The 24,169-nt window shown below is 44.9% G+C and overlaps 1 protein-coding gene across 1 annotated transcript in view; it reads left to right on the top strand.

Annotated features, from left to right (window-relative positions):
- The window catches only part of PITPNC1 (phosphatidylinositol transfer protein cytoplasmic 1), a 262,313-nt gene that overhangs the window by 108,436 nt on the left and 129,708 nt on the right, over positions 1 to 24,169 (top strand). The window contains exon 2 of the mRNA XM_082602735.1: positions 23,181 to 23,329. Within this exon, the coding sequence (XP_082458861.1) occupies positions 23,181 to 23,329 (149 nt within the window). The remainder of the gene's footprint in view (positions 1 to 23,180; positions 23,330 to 24,169) is intronic.

The raw sequence follows: 24,169 nt of genomic DNA, 5'->3' as shown, positions 1-24,169 counted from the left end.
TATGTCCAGGTCACCTTCACCTAGTTGTTTCCTGACTCCTCAACTTCACAGAAACTTCTGTCTTCCTTCTGAAGTCTGCTTCTCCTCCTCCTCTCTTGAGCCCCAGAACATAGTCCCCTTTTCCCCATCCTACCAGTTAACCGAGCCAGAAACTTCAGTGTCCTTACAAAACTTACAAAGGGACAACTATTGCATGATTCCACTTACATGAAGTACTTAGAATAGTCAAATTCGTAGAGATAGGAAGTAGAATGGTGGTTGCCAGGGGTGGGGGGTGGGAGGGGGATGGCGAGTTAGTGTTTCATGGGTAAAGAGTTTCTGTTTGGGATGGTGAAAAAGTTCTGGTGATGGTTGCACCATTCTGTGGCAGTAATTAATGCCACTGAATGGTATACTTTAAAATGGTTAAAATGGTAAATTTTCTGTGATGTATATTTTACCACAATTAAAAACTAAAATAAGATAAAATAAAACCTGTTCAACTTGGTTTGAACCAGTTTCTCTCAGACTTATTTGATTATGGAGCTCTCTGATCAAAAGGGAAAAAAATGTTTTAAAGTGGAACATAAATATTCACATCCTTTAGATGTAAGAGGAACATACTTTGGGGAACATTCCACTATTTGAGGGCAAGGAAGAGGAATTAAGTTCCTCATTTCCTCACACACTGCTGGAACTCAATGCATTTCTTTTTAAGAAACATTATTAGAAATGGTGGTTGGGCTTTTATTTAGGAAAATTGTGGGTCAGTTAGCTTTCCCCAGGCTGACCTAATGATATTATTTCTATGGGAGCTTCAAAACACTTCAGCCTGAAAAGGAAATTCTGGGACACAATCCACTCAAATTGGAGGCAGATTTACTTCAACAGTTCTAAGTACACAGTCTCACTTTATGCAGAGCTTTGCAAATTACTTGGAAAAGATAGGAGTTTCTCCCTATTTTGGGTAACTTCTACCTCTCTTCTCTGGGCCACCTTCTGATAACCTCCTGTCCTGCATAGATGCCAAGACTCTTGCTTTGGTTACCTTTCTGAGTTCTTGTTTCAAGAGCCTAATGCCCCAAGCCCTGTACAACTCAAGAGGGTGCTCTTGTGCAGTACACAACCTGTGCAGCTGCCCATGTCAGTAAACACCCTCAGGTCCCTTTCTTATTCTGTCTACCGTACACCCCAGGAATAGGAATCCTGCCTTGCAGTTTCAGCATAGGGTCACCTTTTCCATACCAACTTATTTCTTTAATTGAAAAACACATGCTTTTTATAAAAACTTCAAACCTTACAGAAGTACATTTCCCACAATCCTCTCTTAGGTAATTATCGTTAACGATTGACTATATAATATTTTTAGTTTTTTTCCCCCATTCATGTACTAGTACATGTGTGTGCACTTTACTGAAACTCCTGCCAAACCTACTGTTTGCAGCTTACTTTTTTTTTTTTCCACTTATCTATGCATCTGGGGCCTCTTTCCATTTTGGCAAGTAGAGATCTATTTCATGATTTAATGGCTGTATTGTATTTCATTATTTGGATGTACCTTGATTTATCTAGCTGGTCCCATTGATAGACAATTGGAGTTTTTCCAGCTTTGTGCTATTGCATATAATGCAGCCATGAATAATCTGAAGCATATAAATCTTTGCACAATTGCAAGAGTTTCTCTAGGAAAAATTCCTAGGTAGAGTAAGTAGGTCAAATGATATAAACATCTTAAATTTTAATAGATAAAATCATCTTCCTAAAGGATTTAATCACTTCGCTCTCCCACCAATGTGATCAAGGGTCTATTCCCTCCACCTCACCAACACTGGCAAACCTTTTTCATCTTTACTAATCTGATAGGTGAGAAGTTTTAGTCTGTGTTAAAAAGATTTTTTTTCCATGTCTTCCCACTGTAAAATTCTGTAGTGATACTGAATACTTGAGGTTGAACATTTTTCATTTGTTTATCGGCCACTTGTATTTCTTTGAGTCCTTCCCCCGGCTTCTACTTGGCTGTGCACTTCAATTCCTCATTTCTGTGCTCTACCTGCCAGGATGGGAAATCTGCTCCCTCTCTTCAGACCCCTGTGCTGACTACCACTTCCTGCCTCAGAGCTGGAAGGAGTGATGTCCAGCCCAGGACTTTTGGTGGGAGAGACCTGGGGTGAGTCCCAGCTGCTCCACATATTTGTGTGACTTTTGATAATTTTCCTAACTTCTCTATGCCCCAGTTTCCTCATCTGAAAACTGAGATGGTAATTTTGCCTACAACAAAGGGTTGCCTTCAGGATTAACTGGGATAATTGTTATGTAAAGCATTTAGTCCTTGCTTCATACAGTGTAAACATTTGGGAAACACTAACTATTGTTATTATTGCTATAATAAAGTGTACTCTTTGTTTTCTAAATTATGCTTCCTGGCCAGTATCAGTATTGAGATGGTGAGGATATGGAGAAAGCCTTTGAAAATGGAACTATGCTAAAACATTTACAGTGTTCTTATATCTTCTGCATTCCCATAATTGTCTTGGGGCTCAAACATTAATAAGGCAGCTTGGCTCTGAATATAACACTTTCCAGTATTATTCTGCTTGTGCACATCTGTTTTCTCTCTTTATTGTAACTGAGTTACATGTAATCAGAGGTTACAAACTAATGTGGCTAAATGTAGCTCATCAGTTTCTCATGTTTATAGAGTGTTATGAGTTGTTTTTTAATTTTGGCCAACATTTAGAAGTAGGGTGTTCATATAAAAATCTACATTTTCAGCTTTTCTTGAGTAATAGGAAATGTTGACTAGCATCCACTAGAGCTGGGTCGCTGAGCCCCCTTTAGACGGGGCGTGGGCTCTCCAGGATCCTATTGCCCCACCCCCACCCCCACCCCACCCCGCCGGTTCTTCCCCTTTCCCTCGCCCATGCAGCTGGTTATCATTTATAATTCATCATCATACTTGCCTTGTTGTTTTCCTTAAGGTAGAGGAATATATCCTGGTACCCATGTCTCTACTAAAAGTGGGAACCTAAGACAAAAATATTATATTGAACATATTTCTATGTATAAGTGAAGGATTGCCCCCATGTGTTTAATTTGCCGAGAAAGTGAATCTGTTCATTTTATTTTATTTTTAAATTTATTTATTTATTTATTTTATTTTGGCTCAGTTGGGTCTTCGTTGCTGCGTGCAGGCTTTCTCTAGTTGCGGCGAGCAGGGGCTACTCTTCCTTGCGGTTCACGGGCTTCTCATTGCGGTGGCCTCTTTTGTTGCGAGCATGGACTCTAGGCGCACGGGCTTCAGTAGTTGTGGCACGTGGGCTCAGTAGTTGTGGCTTGCAGGCTCTAGAGCGCAGGCTCAGTAGTGGTGGCACACGGGCTTAGTTGCTCCACGGCATGTGGGATCTTCCCGGACCAGGGCTCGAGCCCGTGTCCCCTGCATTGGCAGGCAGATGCTTAACCACTGCACCACCAGGGAAGCCCCAGTTTGTTCATTTTAGCCATGAGCTTCATTCATTGACCTAATCTGCCCCTGGAGACAATAGAGATGTGAATTCTATATGAATCAGTCCTAACAACCTGCCTCTACTGGGCGTTTAAGGGCCCTCTCTGATCCTTTTCCCCAGTGGTTCTCAACCTTAACTCGGAAGTTTGAAAAGATACCGAGGCCTGGGTGTTGGGTTGTTCTACCCCCCACCCCCCCCACCCCTCCTCCTGCAAAGAGCAGGAGAACCTTTTTGGATGGATCAAGGGGAGGAACGTTTACTGGATTTGTGTCTAGGGACATGATCTGTCTTTCTTGGCATGCTGCCTCTTAGGATCCCCAGCTTCCCCCATAAAACTGAGGGTTATGAGTCCTGGCGTTCGTGGGCTGAAGGCCAAGAGGGCGAATGAGACCAGCCTTGCCCTCCTTCTCAGGGAGGAGAGAAGTGCTTCCATTCTTTTCCCTTGGTGTGTTCCTTTCTTTGGACTGCTCGTCCTTCATTCTCAAAGTGGTAAGACACAGAGGGTCAAGCTTTGGCTGTGGACTTGAAGACAGGGAGGCCAGGCTGCCTGCCTGGCTGTCACCCCCAGGACAGCTCTCCCTGGGCAGCAGGGCCCACCAGTTGCAGGCGGGGAGGCCCGCTCACTGGGCTTGGAACCCCTGTTGGGGCTGAGGACAGAGCAAGCGTGAATAATGCCTCAGCTTGAGCAGCATCTTGTCCAGTTTCCCCCCAAAGTGTGGCTTAGCATGGCCGGTTGAGGACCTGGGTGGTCAGGCCCCAATGGCAGATCCCTCATCAAATCTCAGCATCATAGCACTGACCCCTACCAACTTCCACAGGCATACACGAGGGCTCTATCCTGTGTTCCCAGGCAGCCTGTGCTTCCTTTTCAAGTATTTATATTTTATCATCATTTTTTTGTTTATATGTCTGTTTCCCTTACTAGAATCTAAGCTCCTTGACTGCAGGGAATGTACTTTATCATTTTAATAACCTTGGTGCCCAGGACATAATTGATGTTTGATAAATATTCTCTAATGGATTTAAATTTTCATAATTTTATTGACTCTTTTGCCATATGAAAAGCTGTTTTCTAGGTGCTATGGGAACATAGGAGGTTTAAAATGTAGTTTATGTTCTGAAGGAACTTGTTATCCAGTTGGGGAGATAAGCTCAATCATTCATTCCTTCAGTCATTCATTTGACATATACTGAGCGTCTAAGCTCTGGTCAGTTTGGCATTGGGGATATGATATCAAGGTGTGTACTCCACTCTCAAATGGCTTCCAGTAGGAGAGATGGATATAAAATTATATAAAATGAGCACAACGTAAGGTGATAAGTGCAATGATATGATTCCTAACAATTGTTAAAAATATGGAGTAGAAAATAAATAGCTCAAAAGAGTAATGGAGGAACTAACACAAAGCAGTGCATGACTTGGTAGTTATGATTAGAAGTAAAGCCCAGCTTTCTTAGGGGCCACCAAGGGGACATTGAGAAGTGTCTGCTGAGAAAGCATCTCCCATGAAATCAGGGGTGCACAGTGCACGTCCGTACAGCTAATGTGCAGCAAAGGCCCACGTTAAAAACACCCGTCCGACCTGCTTGACCTAGTGTTTCCCAAGCTTATGTGAGTGTGACGCTCTTTTCTCCCCACTATTTAACTAACATCCTATGGAACTGACATTCCTTAAAGTCATTTTGGGAAATGCCAGGGTAGATACCATCTGTAATTAGATAGCTGGTGGCTCTTAACATTTTGCGGGGAGGTGGATCTCTTGAGAAGTTAACAGTGAGGGGAATTGTGCACAATTCATGCATTCCTTGAAGCCCATCCGAGACCCTTGTCCATGGTCAGGGAAAGAAAAGAAGGGAGCAAATCCCAGGTAGGAGGGATCTGTGTGGGCCAAGACAAAAGAGGATGGAAAAGATGGGTCTTAGTGCCAAGCAGTTTGACTGTGAGGGAGGGAGAGATGGGGCAGAGAGACAGGGACCACGGTGGAGTTGGAGATGGCCAACTGTGGAAGGCCTGAGATGGCTGGCATGGAATTACCAGTCGTTAATGACCAATTGCCTGTGAAGGTTAGGGGAGATGCAAGGTTGAGAACGCATCTACTAACGGACACTGGAGTCGTAGAAGGATTATTCACAGAAACAGGAAAGTCACAGAGCCAAAATCTTCCACATGTCAAAACCTATGTTATTATCATGTTGAAATGCTCCAACTTGCCTTTTTTACCCCCTGCCCTCCCCTTGCCAACTGGCCCTTATTAATTTGTGCTGAATCTCCCAATTGAAAAATTCACTTTCAGAATTGGATTTGCCATCTAACTGGGCATCCTACCTTGAACAATTAAAAATCCGATTGGTCTGACTTCTAATTGTAGAAGGAATCAAGCTGACCTTCGTTGAGCTGTTGCTAACGGGAGCCTGTTACCTGGGTAACTAGATTTACAATATGTCAGTATGCAAATACCATCTGCCCAAGAGGAGGAAGGAAGGCCTTCCTCCTCTGAGGGTTGTCAGAAGTTCTGGAAATGTCTTCCTCTGGGAATGGGGAGGAGGCTTGCCAAAGAGGAGGAAAACCAGGAAAGATGTGATTTTTCTATGTTAGAGTCTTTTCCTCACTCTAGGAGTGAGGACAGGAGTTTGTGGTTTGCCTTACGGACTGTCCTATAAGGTTGATCACTAGGGATACACATGTAAGTCAGATTTTACATTTCTTGGGGAGGGGGGAGGGAGCCAAAAGGGTAGCATGTGTCACTTCAGTGTATTTAGATTCAGACGACTGCAGTAGTTTATTGAAGCCTTTGAGTATGCAATTCTTGTTTTCCACAATGCCTTCAGGAATCTAATTTCAATTGTTAAGAGCCCGCTGCCTTGGGCTCTCAAGAAGGGTGAAGAGAAGTGGATATTTCATCTCACTTTCCCTCACATCAGCTTGTCTGGGGAAGCTGAAGGGATTTTCTCCCCAGAATATCTATATTCAGCTCCTGTCCTGCACATTGTTTCAGGCTAAGGTTTACAGTCACATTTGGAAACATTCAAATCTGAAGGCAGGCAGGGGAGTTCTATTCCTTTTCATGAAATAACTGTCACATCAGCTGTCAGCTGCAGGAGTTTCTTCTACCCAGGTGTTTTGTGAGTCCAAATTAGATGGACTCATTAATTTTAATTTTTACTTTAAAATCTCAAGGACTTGTATGGGTGGGTATGCTTCCTTTAAGTGCCGTGTGTCCGAATTTGTGTAGGAGGAAGAGTTTCCAGGAGCAGGGCCAAGAACCTTGGGCTCTTAGCTTCTAATTTTGTCCCCCCTGGTAACTTCCCGTGACGTCCTTCTCTGCTTGCTCTCGTTGGCACTGCCATCTCCCACCTCTTTAAAAAAACTCCTAATATCCACCTAAAACTGTCAGCAACATGAAGGAGTGAGGAAAGTCACTTTACTTCCCAGGGTACTTTCACCCAGCCTTATAAATAAATAGCTTTTCATGTCAAGCAAGTGGCTGAGGAGATTAATACCAGAGACAAGGGATGGTAAATCCTGGAGCTCGACTGCCTGGGTTCAAATCCCAGCTCTGCTACTTTCTAGCTGGGTGAAGTTGGGCAAGTTACTCAACCTCTCTGTGCACCAGTTTCTTCATTTGTAAAACAGGGATAAAAATACTACTATCTCATAGAGTTGCTGTGAGGATCAAATAAGTATGAATGCTTTAGGACCATGCTGACCCCAGAAAAGTTAGCACCGTGTAGCAGCATTTTTCTTCTTTGCTTTTTTTCCAAAACAAACAACTTTTTATTGAAGTATAGTTGATTTACAATGTTGTGTTTGTTTCTGGTGTACAGCAAAATGATTCAGTTTTTTCAGATTCTTTTCCATTTTAGGTTATTACAAGATACTGAATATAGTTCCCTCTGCTACACAATAAATCCTTGTTGCTTAGCTATTTTATATGTAGTAGTTGTGTATTTGTTAATCCCAAACTCCTAATTTATCCCCCCACCTTTCCCCTTTGGTAACCACAAGTGTGTTTTCTATGTTTATTTATTTTATAAATAAATAAATTGGTGCAGCCACTATGGAGGACAGTACGGAGGTTCCTTAAAAAACTCTAAAAATAGAGTTACCATATGATCCAGCAGTCCCACTCCTGGGCATATACCTGGAAAAGACAAAAACTCTAATTCAGAAAGATACATGCGCCCTTATGTTCATAGCAGCACTATTTACAATAGCCAAGACATGGAAGCAACCTAAATGTTCATCAACAGAGGAATGGATTAAGAAGATGTAGTGTATATATATACATACATATATATATATATATATATATGTATATATATATATACAATGGAATACTACTCAGCCATAAAAAAGAATGAAATAATGCCATTTGCAGAAACATGAATGGACCTAGAGATTATCATACTAAGTAAAGTAAGTCAGAAAGAGAAAGACAAATATCATATGAAATCACTTATATGTGAAATCTAAAAAAACAACACAAATGAACTTATCTACAAAACAGAAACAGACCAACAGACATAGAGAACAGACTTGTGGTTGCAGGGGTGGGTGGGGGTGGAGGAGAGATGAAGTGGGAATTTGGGATTAGCAGGTGCAAACTATTATATACAGAATGGGTAACAACAAGGTCCTATTGTATAGCACAGGGAGCTATATTCAATATCCTGTGATTAAACCATCATTGAAAAAATATGATAAAGAATATATATGTATAACTGAGTCACTTTTCACTTTTTTTACACCAGAAATTAACACAACATTGTAAATCAACTATACTTCAATTTAAAAAAACACACTATGCTAAGTGAAAGCAGTCAGTCACAAAAGGCCACATACTGTATGATTCCATTTATATGAAATGTCCAGAATGAGCATATCCATAGTGACCGAAGGTAGATTAGTGGTTGCCAGGGGCTGGGAGGAGAGGAGAACAGGGAGTTACCGCTAATGGGTGTGGAGTTTCTTTTGGGGATGATGAAAATATTCTGGAATTAGATAGTGGAGACAGTTGCATAGCCTTGTGAATATACTAAAAACTACTGAATTGTATACTTAAAAAAAAAAGAACACAACTAGCAAGTGTGAGAAACTACTTAAATCCACTGCAGAGTCTAAAGTTATTTCCAAGATTACTTTTTTAAGAGTAGCTGTCACCTAAAATAGAATAAAGAGTGACTTAAACCATAAGAAAAACAAGAAAAAGGCAGATTACCCAGAGTGGCTTTTTTACCTCAAATCTTTGAATATAAGTCACACACGTTTGATTCATAAGTAAATTCTGCAAGACTGTTTGCTGCCTTCTACTTACTGGCTGGGCCATCAAAATAATCCTGAAAGCAGCTTCTATAAGAGAAATAGAAGTGCCTTTTCAGGTCATGCCCACCACCACCCCTGGACTCCCTAAGGTAGTAATTCATGGCTGTCTCTTTGTGGTGCCCTACACCATAGTGACTTAACTATTATGAGTATGTTGGGGCCTTTTTACTTAACGGGATTTATTGCATTTTCATCTTCTGTTTGCAGGCAGAACATTTCAAAGGGACACCGTCCAATCCCCTGAAAAATAACCACCTCAGTTCATCAGTGCTTTATCAGAAAGGTCTTCTGATTTAAATAAATGGTAGAGTTGAAATCTCTCCCAGGGCGGTCTCAAGTACTTATTTGGAAGACAGATTTGACATGCCCAAGCACCACCTAAAGAGAGCCTTACAACAATGAGATCCAAGAAAGAAATTAGCGTTGACTTTACAACATCATGTGACCACATCACACACATTAGAATGGCTATTATTGAAAAACAAACAAAAAATGGAAAATAGCAAGTGTTGGCAAGGATGTGGAGAAACTGGAATCCTTGTGCATTGTTGCTGGGAATAAAATGGTGCAGCTGCTGTGGAAAACAGTTTGGTGGTTCCTTAAAAAATTAAACATAGAATTATCATATGATCCAGCAAATTCACATCTAGGTGTGAACTCAAACAGATACTTGTATACCAGTGTTCATAGCAGCATTAGTCACAATAATAGCCAGAGGGTGGAAGCAACCCAAGTACCCATCAGCAGATGAATGAATAAGCATCCATGGTATACACATACAATGGAATGTTTTTCAGCCTTAAAAAGGAATGAAATTCTGACACCTACTACAACATGGATGAACATTGAAAACGTTATGCTAAAGTGAAAAAGCCCATCAAGAAAGGACGCACATTGTGTGATTTCACTTACATGAGATATCTAGAATAGACACGTTCATAGACAGGAAGTAGATTAGAGGTTACTAGGGAGGAGGACCGGAATTGCTATCTAATGGGGACAGAGTTTCTTTCTGAAATGATGAAAGTTCAGAAATGGAAGGTGGTGTTGGTTGCACAACAATTATGAATGAACTTAATGCAACTGAATTCTACATTTAAAAATGGCTAAAATGGTAAATTTTGTTAACTATATTTTACCATAATTAAAAAATGAAAAAAAGATTCCTGTGAGGAACGGCATTCTGGTTCATCATTTTGTCTCTGTGTTCTTTTTTCTCCCCACTCTTTGAAAACACGGTGAATTGTATTTATTTCATCACGGCATTGCCTCCCCTAGGAGAATACACAGAGATGGAGGATTACTGACTGTTGACAGAGCAAGAACAGGGCCACCACTCGGCCTTAAAAGTACCATTTGACGGAATCTCTCTCTGGGTCATTAGAATAAATCTGAGATGCATCAGAAAGTTATTTATTTATTTGTAATTTTATTGACGTACAGTTGATTTATAATGTTGTATTAGTTTCTGATGTATAGCAAAGTGATTCAGTTACACGCACACACATATATTATACATATTCTTTTTCATATTCTTTTCCATACGGTTTATTATAGGATATTGAATATAGCCCCCTGTGCTGCACAGTAGGGCCTTGTCATTTATCCATCCTATATAATAGTTTGCATCTGCTAATCCCAAACTCCCACTCCATCCCGCCTCTACTCCCCCTTTAGCAACCACAAGTCTGTTGTCTCTGTCTGTGAGTCTGTTTCTGTTTTGTAGATAAGTTAATTTGTGTCATATTTTAGATTCCACATATAAGCGATATCATATATTTGTCTTTCCCTTTCTGACTTACTTCACTTAGTATGATCATCTCTGGGTCCATCCATGTTGCTGCAGATGGCATTATTTCATTCTTTTTTATGGCTGAGTAGCAGTCCATCGTGTGTGTGTATATATATACCACATCTTCTTTATCCATTCATCTGTCGATGGGCATTTAGGTTGCTTCCATGTCTTGGCTATTGTGAATAGTGTTGCTGTGAACATCGGGGTGCATGTATCTGAAAAAGATAGATTTTGGGGTTTCTTTTTTTTTGTATTGCGGTACGTGGGCCTCTCACTGTTGTGGCCTCTCCCGTTGCGGAGCGCAGGCTCCGGACACGCAGGCTCAGCGGCCATGGCTCACGGGTCCAGCCGCTCCACGGCATGTGGGATCTTCCCGGACCGGGGCACGAACCTGTGTCCCCTGCATCGGCAGGCGGACTCTCAACCACTGCGCCACCAGGGAAGCCCCAGAACAACAGCATCTCTTGATGTCACCCATCATTTTCCTGATTTTTAAATGTAGCAATTCCTGGAAATGTACCCAATTTACTCTATTTTGCCTGTCTTCATTAACTGTCTCAGGAGAGCAGGAGTTGACAACCATATACTTTTCTCCATCAGTTATCTGCTTATTTTTACCAAGGAAGAAACACCCATAGGCTGCTATTGCTTAGGAGAATGGTGCCTTTCCTACACCCAGCCACATACCCTATGGCTGCCTATGGGCTACAGATACCACTGCAGGCATGTGAAACCTGGGGCCACTCCTCCAAAGTGGGGTGAAGACAGATGCTGGAATTTTTCAGACTTTGAACCACAGATATAACTTGGTCATAACTCTCTCTCATCATTGCTAGAGAGTTAGCAGAGCCCTGAAACCACTTGCCGTGTCAGCTAGCACTTAAGCAAGCAAACAGGTTCAGTGACCTTCAAATATTACTGAGATCTTCTTGTTCTAGGCATGAAGTGTCTTGAATAATTCTTTCAAAACATTAAGAACTCCCATTGTTCAATTGTACATGAAGCAGCAAGTGCTTCTCTTTGCATCCAGTGTGCTCTCGTGCTCTCAGACGTTCTCAAAGACACTAAAACTAATTGCTGTCATTCCTACGAGTATATTTCTAGCTTTAACCAGAAAAACAGCATCTCTTTTTTTTTTTTTTTTTGCGGTATGCGGGCCTCTCACTGTTGTGGCCTCTCCCGTTGCGGAGCACAGGCTCCGGACACGCAGGCTCAGCGGCCATGGCTCATGGGCCCAGCCATGCCGCGGCATGTGGGATCCTCCCGGACCGGGGCACAAACCCATGTCCCCTGCATCGGCAGGCGGACTCTCAACCACTGCGCCACCAGGGAAGCCCCAGAACAACAGCATCTCTTGATGTCACCCATCATTTTCCTGAAGGATTGTTAGGTACAATAGGCTTCACAAACAGGGGCTTTTCTAATTCAAGAAAGAGCCTGTTACCCCCATAAAGATAGACCTGTCTCCTAGAAATACCTCTGGTTATGAGGCCAAGGTTAAGGAGATGAGCATTGACACAGCAGGGTGTGGCAAGGAGACGGTGCAGGATATATTTCTGGAAATGTTGTATCTTAGTTTTCTCCCTTTTTGGTCTTGTGATTGGCTGTGGGTTTCTGCTTTGTAGTAAACACAAGAGCCTTGATTGCTTTCTAAAAGTCAGCCCTGTTACCAAACCTCTCCATTTACTTGAGTTGCAGTTGGTTTCACATTTCTTGGCAAATGGTCCAATGGCTTTTATGTCAGCCTCAAGTTCCTTCAGCTCACAGCCTTGTGTCTTCGAGGTGGAACTCAGGAAACCCTCCTCTTCGCCGGAGACCAGGTCGACCTCGTTCATCGCTCTGCCTCCAGTATCTACAGAGCCTGATGTACTCTGTTCAGTGCACGAACGAGAAGGGACCAAGAGTATCCCCCAGCCAACGTCTGGAGAAATCCCATGTTCTGCCTCAAGGGCCAACTACCCCTGTGGTTTTGAACTGAGTTCTGGCAGTTCCTGTCTTTGCTCTCTCTGTGGGTTTTCATGCTGCTCTCTAATGGCTAACGTGTTCAGCTTCTCATTTATCAATACCAGGGGATGACACCTCTTGCCTGAGCCGATGCTTATAAAGTAGCCTCTACTCAACTGTGTGTTATCATTTTGGCTTTTCAATTTGTGTATCAAATGAGTTCTCAGGGCTAGAATACCACCCCCAAGGATGAGTCAGTGTTGGAAGGAGCAGTTAAAATGTGCTCTCTTGGGACTTCGCTGGTGGTGCAGTGGTTAAGAAGCCGCCTGCCAATGCTGGGGACACGGGTTCGAGCCGTGGTCCGGGGAGATCCCACATGCCGCAGAGCAGCTGAGCCCGTGCTCCGCAACAAGAGAAACCACCGCAATGAGAAGCCCACATACTGCAACAAAGAGCAGCCCCCGCTCGCCGCAACTAGAGAAAGCCCATGTGCAGCAACGAAGACCCAATGCAGCCAAAAGTAAAATAAATAAATAAACTTATTTTTTTTAAATGTGCACTCATACTTTTCATATACTGTACCCTCCTGTACTCGGTCAAGTGGATTATGCTGCTGGATGGCTGAGTGTACTAGAAACAATTTGCAGTTTTGTACAGTCACAGGCATAGAGTTCTGCTTGCACCAGCACGAAGCATACCCTGAGCCCTTCCCTTGGCATTGAGTTGCTCTATTTCTATTCAGTTTAGTCCAAAACTTAGAATGGGTTAAGCACCAGCCTACAATGCTGTTTATATTAGTTTGTCACAGAAGGTGTATTTTTGAATTAAATGTCCAATAACCCAGCTCCTTCTTAAATCTTTTTATCAGCTTTTTCATTCCTGCACCCTGGTATTATGACACAGTATTATGTAATAAACAAGGCACCTCTGATAGCTGCTTATAAAGATCCGGGAGAAAAGATAAATATGTGATGAAGCACTGATATCCTGAAATATGAGCTGCAGGTTTGTATTTTCTTTGTGGGATCGGATATTGGTTTTCGTGCTTTATTGACCTGGCAGGGAGAGAGCTGACGAAACACCAAGGAACTTTACACCTTTTTTTTTTTTTAAACCTCACTTGTCTACATGGAGAAATCTGGACATTTGAATCGCAGAGCCAGAAAGACTGATGGGGCTAGCCAGTCATGTCTTTGCAGAACCCAAATCAGATCCAGCCCATGGAGGTAAAAATACACACCATACCTTCCCAACGGAATAAAGGAAATGGAATTGGGCTTGTTGTAGAGTTGCTCCCAGGCAAATGGAGGAGCTGGGCTATGAACTGTGACAGTCCTGTTCAGTAAGGAGCTGGGGTTCTCAGTGACCCTAGTTAAGGTTGGCGGGATCAGAATGCACTTGTATTCGGTTAATCACTCTTTCCCTTCGGTCAGGGTGTGTGTCTGTAACACTGTCACAGTCAGCACCATGTTGCTTGGGAACATCAGCAACAGGAATCCTCCAGATTGCTAACGTCAAAGACATTTAAGGGCCTCCCTGGTGGCGCAGTGGTTGAGAGTCCGCCTGCCGATGCAGGGGATACGGGTTCGTGCCCCGGTCTGGGAGGATCCCATATGCCGCGGAGCGGCTGGGCCCGTGAGCCATGGCCGCTGAGCCTGCGCATCCGGAGCCTGTGCTCCGCAACGGGGGAGGCCACAACAGTGAGAGGCCCGCATACCGCAAAAAGAAAAAAAAAAAAAAAGACATTTAAGTTTAGGGCAGAGCGCGCCAGGCATCTCCCCCGGCATGGCAGGAGTTGGGCATCTCATGCAACATTGTCTCTGGGGGAAGTCATTTTATAGTTCTGTCCCCTTGGCTCAGCACCTACAAATAAGCTTCCAAACCAAAGATCCATCAAATATAGAAGTCGCTGTCCTAAAAAAAGCTTTTTCACAATCATAAAAATAGAATCACTGATAGATGGCCACCTTGAGGCGTGAAGTAAGTAAGCGACGGGGGAGAATGACGTGTTCCGGGTTTTTTAAAGAATTGTGATGAAATATACATCACATAAAGTTTACCATTCTAACCATTTTTAAGTGTACAGTTCAGTGGCGCTGAGTGCATTCACACTGTTATGCAAACATCAACACCATCCATCCATCCCCAGGACTTTTTCATCATCCCACACAGAAACTCTCTCCTATTAAGCGTTAACTCCCCACCCCTGCTGGCAACAACCATTCTACTTTCTGTCTCTGTGAATTTGACTGCCCTAGGGACGTCATATAAGTGGATGTTCCCAAGTTTTTTTCCAACGTTTTGGGAAGTGTTTGATCTGACTACCATCTAATACAGTTTTTGCAGAAGGAAATGATGGTCTTGGGCTGATGGTCAGGTTTTCCCCGATTTTTGCATTGTAGGGGTGTGTATGGCAGATGCCTTGTTCTCTTAGCCTGTATAGAACCATAGCAAGGGACTTCCCTGGTGGTGCAGTGGTTAAGAATCCACCTGCCAATGCAGGGGACACAGGTTCGAGCCCTGATCCGGGAAGATCCCACATGCCGTGGAGCAACTAAGCCCGTGCGCCACCACTACTGAGCCTACGCTCTAGAGCCCATGAGCCACAACTACTGAAGCCTGCACGCCTAGAGCCCGTGCTCCGCAACAAGAGAAGCCACCGCAATGGGAAGTGCATGCACTGCAACAAAGAGTAGCCCCCGCTCGCTGCAACTAGAGGGAGCCCACGCACAGCAACGAAGACCCAATGCAGCCAAAAATAAATAAATAAGACTTGACCTTTGAAAAAAAGAATGGTAGCGAAATGGAAACAAATGAAACAGATCTTCACCTCCCAGTCAGATGTGTTGCCAAACAGAAGGAGCCATTGCTACAGCGTACAGTTTGACATTTTATAAAGCATATTAACTTGTAAGTTTTTTTCACACTTGATTCTCACCATGTCCCATGAGGTGTTTTCTTAGTCCCCTTTTTTTTTTTTTTTTTTTTGGTATGCAGGCCTCTCACTGTTGTGGCCTCTCCCGTTGTGGAGCACAGGGTCCGGACGCGCAGGCTCAGCGGCCATGGCTCACGGGCCCAGCCGCTCTGCAACATGTGGGATCTTCCCAGACCGGGGCATGAACCCGTGTCCCCTGCATCGGCAGGCAGACTCTCAACCACTGTGCCACCTGGGAAGCCCCTTAGTCCCATGATAAGAAACCGTGGCTCAGTTAAGCCAATTGTCTAGGGTTACAAAACTCATCAAAGGCAGAATCAGGACTTTGGCTGCAGGTTTTCCATTTTAAAACTGCAGTGCTTTCCACCATAGCACACAGTGAACAATTATCACCTCTCTGGAGGTCCAGGTAATGCCAGTCCTCAGAAAGGGAGAGCTTCTCCAAATGTATCCTTTATTACCAGTGCCCCACCTCACTAGCTTGGAAACCCTTGACCTGACCAGCCAGCCTCTGAAGTCTTGGTATGGATTGATGGCCTGACTCTCCATCCCTGATGGTCAAGTTCAGGGCTTAGACCAGCACCATCCAATAGAAATATGTGAGCCACAAATGCAAACCACATATGTAAAGAAACAGGTGAAGTTATTTTTAAGAATATATTTTAGTTAACCCTGTATCTCTAAAATACTATCATTTCCATATGCAATCAATTTAAAAATTATTAATGAGCTGTACTTTTTTTGTTGTTGTTACTAAGTTTTTTGCCGTTGTTACTAAGTGTGTGTTTTACACTTATAAGCAATCTCAAGCCAGATGCTAAAATTTCATCAGAGGTACCTGAAGTGAACTGAGATTTCATAAAAATTTTCAGTTTAAACAGTAGATTTATGTCTACTGAATGGTGCGTCTCACACATATGTAAAAGTTTTCTTATAGCTGAATCGAGTATCAGTTTTTTGGGGGTTTTTTTGTGTGGTACGTGGGCCTCTCACTGCTGTGGCCTCTCCCGTTGCGGAGCACATGCTCCGGACGTGCAGGCTCAGCAGCCATGGCTCACGGGCCCAGCCGCTCCGCAGCCTGTGGGATCTTCCCGGACCGGGGCATGAACCCGTGTCCCCTGCATCGGCAGGCGGACTCTCAACCACTGCGCCACCAGGGAAGCCCGAGTATCAGTTTTAAAGTTTAAGTTTTTTTTTTTTTTTTTTCTTTTTTTGCGGTATGCGGGCCTCTCACTGTTGTGGCCTCTCCCGTTGCGGAGCACAGGCTCCGGATGCGCAGGCCCAGCGGCCATGGCTCACGGGCCCAGCCGCTCCGCGGCATATGGGATCCTCCCAGACCGGGGCACGAACCCGTATCCCCTGCATCGGCAGGCGGACTCTCAACCACTGCGCCACCAGGGAAGCCCGAGTATCAGTTTTAAAGTTTAAGTTAATTAAAAGGAAAGAAAATTTTAAATTCAGTCCCTCCATCACACAGACCCCATTTCCAATGCTCATAAGCTACATATGGTGAGTGGCCACCATCCCGGACAGCGCTGGTTAGTGCTGGACCCAGTAGCGCTGCACTAGACAGGGGTCAGCAACCTTCCTCTGTAAAAGACCAGATAGTAAATATTTTCAGCTCTTTGAACCACATGGTGTCTGCCGTGGTATCATGAGAGCAGTCACAGAATGAATGAGTACGGCTGTGTTCCAGTAAAACTTTATTTTAAAAACACAGGCACCAGGCCACATAGTTTGCCGACTGCTGGACCAGAGCATTTGTCCCACTGCCTCAGCTGTGCTGTGACATTCTAGAAAACAGCTGGCTCTAGCCTCTAGTTTTCTGATATGAGGTTGTTAAAATCTGGCCTCATCACATCCCCTTCCCTGAGTGGAATTACAATTTTGGCACCACTTGGCGTGAAGACTGCAATGCACTGGAGTCCTGGGTGATGTTTTATCTTTCAGGCACTCTCTTCAGGGGGCTCCTTGGGCATCGTGAGGCAATTGCTCCACTGTGCTTTGAGGTCCATGTATTGAGAGTAGAGCAGACTGGGGAAAAAAAGCCAAGAAAAGCATTAAGGGTGATGTGAATAATGTGGGAAACTCCCAGGAATGCCACCTTGTATCACCCTCTGCTCTTTCCTCTCTCCACACAGCCAGAGTGAGAGAGGCAGGAATCACGCACATTTCAAAGATGGAAACATACATGATATCAGGTTAAGTCAGAGGGACAGGTATTTCTCCGTGGTTGTCATATTGTGTGGTATCCGTCTGTTTTGATGGTAGAGGTGGAAATAGTTGTAAATTCTGATTCCCGATCTGGGGGCTTGAAGACCTGAGTTATAACATCAGGGAATAACTCCATCCAGGCTGAGTGATGTTTATTGCAAAACAGTGGTTCCCACCTTTCACATCAGATGTTTGAAAACGGTATTGGGACTGATGAAGGATGAGAAAGGGGGCAGGAAGGGAGGGATTGGAAGAAAGATGACACCCCCTTGGTTCTTTATGGAGGGGAATATGGGAGCCTAGCCTTGCAGAGATCTCTGAAGCTCAGCAATTGGGGGAAGGGGCAGTTAAGTGAAAGCTTAGGGTTCTACTGAACCTAAAACTTTGGGTCCAGTACTTCTAACGGCAAGGATGCTATTTAGGTGTTGGTGATGGTCAGTTAATAATCCCTTACCATAATCAGGAGTTTTGACTTGGGGTCACCTTTTCTAAAAATCAAGGTTTGAGGTGAACTGTATTAAGTACCTTGTTCGTGCCCAGTCACAGAGTTTGCAAAAGTACAAAGTGATGAAACCCCTTGGCTTTTCCAGGCATGTTATGCAACTCTGCCTTCCCTCGAGTTCTGCAGCTTTATCAAACATGCAACGCTGCATGCAAATGGGAAAGATCTGCATCCCCATGATTTTTTTTTTGACTACAGAGAGAATTATTTGGGGTAGCTGTTCTGATGATGGCTCTCATGGAGGCTCAGCCCTGCAGCGCAGAGCTGTCTCTAATCCTGATTGCCTGTAATGATGATTACCCCAAACTCTGGAATGATAACAGTAGATTTTACAAAGTTAGAGCAAAATGGCTCCTCCATTCCATATGTGCGCACAGTTTAAAGAACTTTGATCTTTCAAATGATATCAGACTTTTGTTCTTCATCTTCTGAAATAGCAAAGTTCAAAGGCAGTGGCTCTGAACCATCCCTCTTTGTTCATCATAATGAGATCTAGGTTTGTTAAAGCAGTTCACCTGTTAGAGAAATAAGGGCTGAAGCTGAGTGGAGAAGAAAGAGTACAGACCTATGGTCTTCGAACCCCAGCTCTGCCACCTAGAAGCCACGTGGCAGGAGGAAGTCTCTAGCCTCTCGGAGACTCAGCTTCCTCATCTGTAAATATGCACCTGTCTGAATCATTGTACCTGTCTGAATCACTGAATCTTAGAAATGAATATAAAGCACCTAACTGGTGCCTCACACTGATAGGCAATCAGTTAAGCTTTACTTTATCACCACCACAATCATCATTATCAATTCTGTTATCGATTCTCTGGCTTCAATGTCTTCAGAATCCTTCTGAGTCTATGGATTTCGCAGCCTTCATTTCACATACAAGTTTGTTTGGAGTTGATGATCTGTGATGTAGTATTCTCACTAAATTAGTGATAGAGCTTTGCAAGAATTCAGTGTTAAAAGAGGAAAGAAGAAACAGGCCCCCTAAGATGGAAACTTTTGGTCTTGGCACCGTCTGGTACTGAGCAAGTACTAATGAAGGCCTTCCCCACTCTCTGCTGCAGTGGTTCTCAGCTTTTAGCGTGTATTTGGATAAGATCCCCAACTTCCCTCTACCTCAGAGTGTGAATGTAAAAGGGCTGGAATGGCCCAGGATTCAGCCATTTTTTTAAGGAGTATCTCCTTAAAAAAGTATCTCCTGGTGATTTTGAGACATGGTTGAAGGACTCTCTGTCCTGCCCTGTCCGCTCTAATTGAGAAACTTCTGGATGCATGTGTCTTTGAGTCAGTTTGTGGTTTAAAACCTCTGCTTCTGGATGGCCCAGCTCAGATGGCCACAACCCAGAGAACAGGCCTGATTTGCTTGAGCGTGAATAAAGTGACAGCTGCAGGGCCCTTGACCACCTCAGTGTCTGGGCTTGAGTGTCCCGCCACCCCCGACAATGCCACCCACGTTACTGCATCCAGCGTCTGTCAGTCGCCCACAGACTGACGCTATCTTAGTGAGCTAATGCTGGTGTCTGCCCTGCAATGGCTCTTTCAGGAGCCACCAGAATGATCAATGAGGCTGGGCAGCCAGGCCCTCCTCTGGCTGCCTCGGCCCTTTCCTTTCAATAGGGCAGGAAGCAATCGAGCTGAGCGCAGCCAGGCTGACTCGCGTCTGGCTAATGGCTTTTCTGTGTCATGCGTCGCCCTTGGTCCCGTACATTTTCATGCGTGAGTGAGTTGGAGCTCCTGGAGATGGTCCAGGGATAGGCATCCCTTCTGTCAAGTCCCTCCACCCCCGACTAAAGCCCTTGACAGCATTTTGGCTTAGGGGTATCTGCTTCAGAAGTGGGGTCAACACTTTTTTTTTTTTAATTGAGGTTTTCAACTAAAGAAAAATGCACAACCTAAAAGATGCAAGTTAAGTTGTATTTGGGGAGCTTACTGAGTCCTAGAGCTCTGAGAAACTGCTCCAAAGAGGTAAAGGAGGAGCCAGAATATATAGGAGTTTTTTTTGTTTTTCTTTATAAATTTATTTATTTTTATTTATTTATTATTTTTGGCTGTGTAGGGTCTTCGTTGCTGCGCGTGGGCTTTCTCTAGTTGCAGTGAGCGGGGGCTCCTCTTCGTTGCAGTGCGTGGGCTTCTCACTGCGGTGGCTTCTCTTGTTGCTGAGCACAGGCTTTAGAGCACGTGAGCTTCAGTAGATGTGACGCATGGGCTCAGTAGTTGTGGCGCACGGGCTTAGTTGCTCCGCGGCATGTGGGATCTTCCTGGACCAGGGCTCAAACCCGTGTCCCCTGCATTGGCAGGCGGGTTCTTAACCACTGTGCCACCAGGGAAGGCCTGGAGTTTTTTTTATGTGTGGGAAGATGCAAGAATCTGGGCTCATTGAAATGATTCCTTAGATATACATCTTAACTGTCTAGGGCCAGTATCCAAAGCACAGAATGTTACGTTTTTTTCTCCATCCTGAATTCCCCTCAGGGCACACCATTGGGGCTGGGGGTGGGGGGCGTTGTGTGGCTACAGTGGCTAATGGCTTGATGACCGGCAAACATTCATTGTTTACTGGAATGGCGGCAGCATTCCCTTTCCACCAGGTGGAAATCACATAACACAAAATTAACCATTTTAAAGTCAATTCAGCAGCATCTAGTACATTCACAATATTGTGCAACCACCACCTCTATCCAGATCCAGAACACTTTCATCACCCTAGAAGGAAGCCCCGTACCCATTGTATGGGTTTGCTCAGGCTGCCATAGCAAAGCGCCACAGAATGGGTGGCTTAACCAACCAGAGTTGTAAGGGCTCACAGTTGTGAATGGTGGAAGTCAAAGATCAAGTGTCAGCAGGCAGGGCTGGTTCCTTCTGAAGGCTGGGAGGGAAGGATCTGTTCCAGGTCAGTCCTTGGCTGGTAGATGGCCATCTTCGTGCATCGCTTCATCTCGTATTCTTCCTGTGAGTGTCTCTGTCCAACTTGCCCCTTTGTGTAAGGAAAACAGTCCTATTGGACTAGTGCCCATCCTAATGACCTCATTTTAATTTGATTACCTCTGTAAGGGCCCTATCTCCAAATAAGGTCACATTCTGAGGTACTGGGACTTCAACATATGAATTTTGGGAAAACACAATTCAACTGGTAACACACATTAAGCAGTATCAGTATCAATACTTCCTTCCTTTTTATGGCACAGTAATATTCCATTGTAAGTAAACAAGTATTTTTTTGAACTCCAAGTACAAAGCAACTGCCAGTGAAATCTCCACCCCCTGGGCAGCTGGACATGCTGTTCCAGGCTTGTGTGCCCATCTGTATAAGGTAGAGTGTTGATCTCACGTATCTCCAATCTGTAAACTTTTTCTCACTGTCTTCCTCCTTGAAACAGTATTAGTCAGTCTTTATGAGCAAAGGAAAGAGGGGAAGCCAAGGCAAGTTTCTAATCCCAAAATTTGTTTAAAAATAAATTTTATCTTCGATTTTCCTCTCTCCTCTCCCTGCTCTTATCCTCAGCACACACACACAGTTACATTAAAAGCATTTTAAATGCAGACCCTTCTGGGGAAGAGGCGTGGCACAGACAGGAAGCACTGCCCTTTGAGAAGAGCCAGAAAGCTGCTGTTCCCATTGTCATGGTTACTGGGCCTGGTCCCTCAGGCTGGCCTCACGCCAGAGCCTCTCCCATTCTCTTCACACTCTCCTCCCGGCACCTGCCGCAGAATGGAAGAGGGACCTTTGGACGTGTGTGTCCTCTCAGCTTTGGAACTGACTGCACTGTTGACTTGTACATTATACATGCCCCCTTAATTTAAAATCTATTTCTCTCTCTTATGCACATAGACAGGGGACCTACATACCTGCTGGCCTGGGCTCTTTGGGAATAACCCGGAGCCGTCACTAGCCTGCTGCAGACTCAGGCCCCTTCCCCCCATCCCTCAGGCCTTGATGATGCCCCCACTGTGTGTTGTTTCACACCGAACCTGTGGAAGGACCACAGCAGCGTCTCATCGCCCTGCCTGCTGATTCTGAGCAGACTTCCTCGGTGCAAAAGTCTTTTGACTCCCTCCTTCCTCTCTCTCTTCTTTTCCCCTCCGTCAGATTAGTTTTGTCACTTTGGAAGTTCACTGGGTGAAGAGATGCCTGCTGGCCCCAGGGTTTTCAGAGAGGCAAGAAAGAGAATGGAACAGCTCAGAGATACAGGCAGCACGGAAAGTGTTCACATTACATGTTATTCCATTTTATCGTTTTCGTGTAAGCACATGTAACTTCTGGCATCTCAGCCTGGAAGGCCCTGCACTAAGGCCCCAGGACTTAAAGATACTGTAGATTTTCCTCCTTGTGGACCAGCCTAAAGGTGGGTCCACAGTTTCCACTCATAATGGGGCCTGGGCATCTGGAGGGTTTTTTTTTTTTTTTTTTAAAGCTTCCAGGTGACTCTAACGTCCAGCCACCTTTAAGAACCACCATTCTATGGGACAGAGGCCTCCAGGAGAGTTGAACACTTTGAGAGAGGCGATGGAAGAGACAGGTGACATCTAATCCTCTTGTGCCCAGCAATGCAGTTAATCAGGCAGAAAGAAGGCACAGAAATCACAAACCTTAGCCTGTCTGAGCCTGTCTTGAGCCAAGCAGAATAGGACTTCAGCACCACTTAACCCTGTAGGGCCAGAGTGGAAAGGGAGACTCCGGCGTGCCCACCTCCCGGCCGCTACCCATGGTTGATCGGCTGCCAAACCTTGAAGGCCATCGGCCACACCGGCAAGCATCTGCCAAGGTGATGCAAAGTGTTCACAGGAACGGGCCGTTTCTGCTTTCTACTCACAGCTCGTTCTCCACCTTCTTCCTAAGGAAGAGTAACATCAGGCCCACGTGCCTGCTTTCTTTTCTCAGCAGAAAGCGCTGATGCTCTGAGTTGCTTGCGGCGCAGCAGCGGTGGTGGTGCGGGGGCAGTTTTCGGAGGTGAGCGATGGGTCTGACCCCTCTGTGTCTGTGTGTTTTGTAGTACAAAATCGGACAGCTGTACATGATCAGCAAGCACAGCCACGAACAGAGCGACCGAGGAGAAGGGGTGGAGGTCGTCCAGAACGAGCCCTTCGAGGACCCTCACCATGGGAACGGGCAGTTCACGGAGAAACGCGTGTATCTCAACAGGTGAGTCCTGGCAGCTGGTGCTATGCCTCCGGGCGCCCACCCTGCCCAGGGGCTCCCACCCAGCCCCACTGCAAGACTGAGGTAGAGGGCTTCCCTGGTGGCGCAGTGGTTGAGAGTCCGCCTGCCGATGCAGGGGACGCGGGTTCGTGCCCCAGTCCGGGAAGGTCCCACATGCCGCAGAGCGGCTGGGCCCGTGAGCCATGGCCGCTGAGCCTGCGTATCCGGAGCCTGTGCTCCGCAACGGGGGAGGCCACAACAGTGAAAGGCCCGCGTACAGCAAAAAAAAAAAAAAAAAAAAAAAGACTGAGGTAGAGGCTGTGACTGTCTGGGATAAAAAGGTGACTTGGAAAGTCTTTACATCCGCTCTCCAAAACTGCCAGTCTGGTTGCTGCCAAAAACAGAAAGCCCTGCATTCTGCAAAATAGTCCTCAAGTGCGTTTTCGTCAGGAGGAGCTTTCCTCTTACCTCTCCCAACCCTTCCACGACATGTTAAAGATGAAATCTGATCTTAAGAATTAAAGGACTTTGTCTTCACCCTTGGTCCTGGGTTAGCAGAAGGAAAGAGGCAGCTTTGCCTGTAAGTTGTACAAAAGTAGGTGCTGAATGTGGCCGTGTGCTGTTGGGGTCTTGACTCAGTAAGATTTCCACTTCCTGCCGAGTGACCACTCGGGTGTCCGCAAAGGGAGATGACAAAACCACTGGTCACCTGTGACCAAAGTGATATGGAGTACTCAGGTGGTTTCTGTTTCTCAAGTAGACCCATCCTTCCCAAGGTAGAGGTTGTCATCTCTCCTCTGAAAGGGTAAAGATTCAAGGATCATCAACCAGCGCTGATCAGGA

This window comes from Mesoplodon mirus (assembly GCF_964341445.2).
Source record: "Mesoplodon mirus genome assembly, chromosome: 18".
NCBI classification, from domain to species: Eukaryota; Metazoa; Chordata; class Mammalia; order Artiodactyla; family Ziphiidae; genus Mesoplodon; species Mesoplodon mirus.
This window is presented reverse-complemented; position numbering and strand designations above follow the sequence as displayed.